This window comes from Caenorhabditis briggsae (genome assembly GCF_000004555.2).
Source record: "Caenorhabditis briggsae complete genome, chrV, whole genome shotgun sequence".
In the NCBI taxonomy this organism is placed as follows: Eukaryota; Metazoa; Nematoda; class Chromadorea; order Rhabditida; family Rhabditidae; genus Caenorhabditis; species Caenorhabditis briggsae.
This window is the reverse complement of record NC_013488.2, coordinates 18,662,848-18,665,760: the sequence shown is the minus strand read 5'-3', so window position 1 is coordinate 18,665,760 and position 2,913 is coordinate 18,662,848. Positions and strand designations below refer to the sequence as shown.

Genomic DNA, 2,913 nt, shown 5'->3' with positions numbered 1-2,913 from the left:
AATTCAGAAATTCAGAAATGCAGAAATTCAGAAATTCAGAAATTTAGAAATTCAGAAATTCAGAAATGGAGAAATTCAGAAATTCAGAAAATTAGAAATACAGAAATTCAGAAATTCAGAAATACAGAAATTCAGAAATTCAGAAAATTAGAAATGCAGAAATTCAGAAATTCAGAAATACAGAAATTCAGAAATTCAGAAAATTAGAAATTCAGAAATTCAGAAATACAGAAATTCAGAAATTCAGAAAATTAGAAATACAGAAATTCAGAAATTCAGAAATACAGAAATTCAGAAATTCAGAAAATTAGAAATACAGAAATTCAGAAATTCAGAAATTCAGAAATTCAGAAATTTTTAGTCCACCCCATACGTTTTTCTTCTTTTGTTAATTCCGATGATTGATTTTCCGATAAATCACAATCTCTCAAAATTCTGATTTCGGCACAAACGGTTTTACAGGTTTTCGGAAATGAATCATAATTGTTCGATGTCAAATTTGGAAAATCGATCGGTTTTGTCTGAAAATTAATATTTTTCAGAACTAAAAAAAACTTTGTAAAAAAAAGTACCGCATTCCATTTGTTTGAAATATGGATCCCAACTTTTTTCAGATTCTGGAATATAAATACCACAAAAAATTAATGTGAATATCTGCATATCTGCATATCTGAATTTCTGCATTTCTAATTATCTGAATATCTGAATATCTGTATTTCTGAATTACTGAATTTCTGAGTTTCTCATATTCTGAATTTCTGAATTTCTGTATTTCTGAATTTCTGAATTTCTAATTTTCTGAATTTCTGAATTTCTGTATTTCTGAATTTCTGAATTTCTGTATTTCTAATTTTCTGAATTTCTGAATTTCTGTATTTCTGAATTTCTGAATTTCTGTATTTCTAATTTTCTGAATTTCTGAATTTCTGTATTTCTGAATTTCTGAATTTCTAATTTTCTGAATTTCTGAATTTCTGTATTTCTGAATTTCTGAATTTCTGAATTTCTGTATTTCTAATTTTCTGAATTTCTGAATTTCTGAATTTCTGAATTTCTGAATTTCTGAATTTCTGAATTTCTGAATTTCTGAATTTCTGAATTTCTGAATTTCTGAATTTCTGAATTTCTGAATTTCTGAATTTCTGAATTTCTGTATTTCTAATTTTCTGAATTTCTGAATTTCTGAATTTCTGAATTTCTGAATTTCTGATCTTCTGAATTTCTGAATTTCTGAATTTCCGAATTTCTGAATTTCTGAATTTCTGAATTTCTGAATTTCTGAATTTCTGAATTTCTGAATTTCTGAATTTCTGAATTTCTGAATTTCTGAATTTCTGAATTTCTGAATTTCTGAATTTCTGAATTTCTGAATTTCTGAATTTCTGAATTTCTGAATTTCTGTTTGTGCCGAGTTATGGTCATTTGAAGATTTTCCATCAAGAGACGCAGACAGTCAAAATTGTCGTATAGCATAATTGTAAAATTCCGGGCCGGCCCGCCAAAGCCCGGGCCCGGTTCCCCCCTTATGTGTTTTTTGAAATTTCCAAAACTTGTGAAATGACGGGCCCGCCGCAACGCGCCGGGCCTCCGAAACTTGGAAAAAAGCACGGACCGGCCCGTTACAAGTATGTCCTGGAGCGATGATTTTTGGTGGGTTTAGTAGAAAATTTTTAGCTTTTTCTTGTTAATATCTCAATTTTTCAAAATTTAGAAATTCTCAAAAAACTGAAAAATTTTGATTCGCTCACATTGCAACTTCACCTCCAAATAAAAAATCGGCATTAAAAAAGTATTAACGATAAGAAAAACTGACAATTCTGTTATCAATAAACATCAAACTTCATACTGACTTCTCAACCAAAAACATCGTAAACTTTGACCTCATATATCTCGCTTCCTGATGAAGACATCAAAATTATGTCAACTGATAAAATATTGGTTATATTATGACAAACATTTTATCAGTTGTCAACTTTTTGATATCTTTTACCGTAATTGAGATTATTGGGCTCAGGTTTAGAATAATTTAACGCATAAAAATTAGCAGAGAATCCTTTCGCATTATCACGGCTATCTGAGAAGAAATATACATTCATTGTATTCCCAGTAGATGTGTACTGTTTGTTGTACCAATGGCCTGGGTTTCCGTTAATTATCTCTAATGGATTAGGATCCGTAAAACTGGACCCATCCCGAACGATAATCTCGTCCTGGTCCATGAACAAATCGATTTCTCCAAATTCCAAGTGAATCCTTTTATCAGTGTCCGTGGTTAACAAATACTTACAAGTCATGGAATCGAGATAATGGTCAGGGTAATTTGGAGATGTGAAATAGCCAGTTTCGGTTGAAATTGAAGGAGAATTACAACCTGATGGGTTTCTTGGATCGGGTGTTATGATCACTTTATGAGTTGTAGTTGTAGTGCGAGGTACAGTAACCTGTGGCATGGGCTCAAATTCAGCTTTCCAGGATAAGATTCTAGAGCCAGTGTAGTCAGTACTCGGTTTGAAGATCATTTTAATAGTGTTTGTTGGAGAAGTGTACCATTTCATAGTAGTATCGGAGTAAATTGTCACGTCTGGCTTTTGGTTGTCCCCATAATACAACTGAATTGTCGAATAGGCATCGAGATTCAAAATTGGGAATCGAATCTGGGCTTGGGTTCCGCTTGGAGTGTCAATGAAGTATTTGCAAGGGTTTTTGGCGCCAACGTAAGAGTTTGGGAAGTTTGGAGAGTAGAACTAAAAAAAAATTCTGAAAATTAAGAGGTTTCAGATATTCAGATATTCATAAGAAAACGCTTGAAATTTGCCGCTAAACACAACAAAAATCATTTTTCTACGACAGTTTTGAGCCGAGTTATAGGGATTTGGATTTAGTGAGAGACGCAGAGAAACGAGAGTGTCTGAC

At 32.2% G+C, this 2,913-nt stretch overlaps 1 protein-coding gene across 1 annotated transcript in view; it reads right to left on the bottom strand.

Moving 5' to 3' along the window:
• CBG03534 overlaps positions 1 to 2,913 on the bottom strand; it is a gene marked incomplete at both ends in the record, with an annotated part of 7,563 nt that overhangs the window by 2,012 nt on the left and 2,638 nt on the right. The window contains one exon of the mRNA XM_002638416.2: positions 2,032 to 2,744. Within this exon, the coding sequence (XP_002638462.2) occupies positions 2,032 to 2,744 (713 nt within the window). The remainder of the gene's footprint in view (positions 1 to 2,031; positions 2,745 to 2,913) is intronic.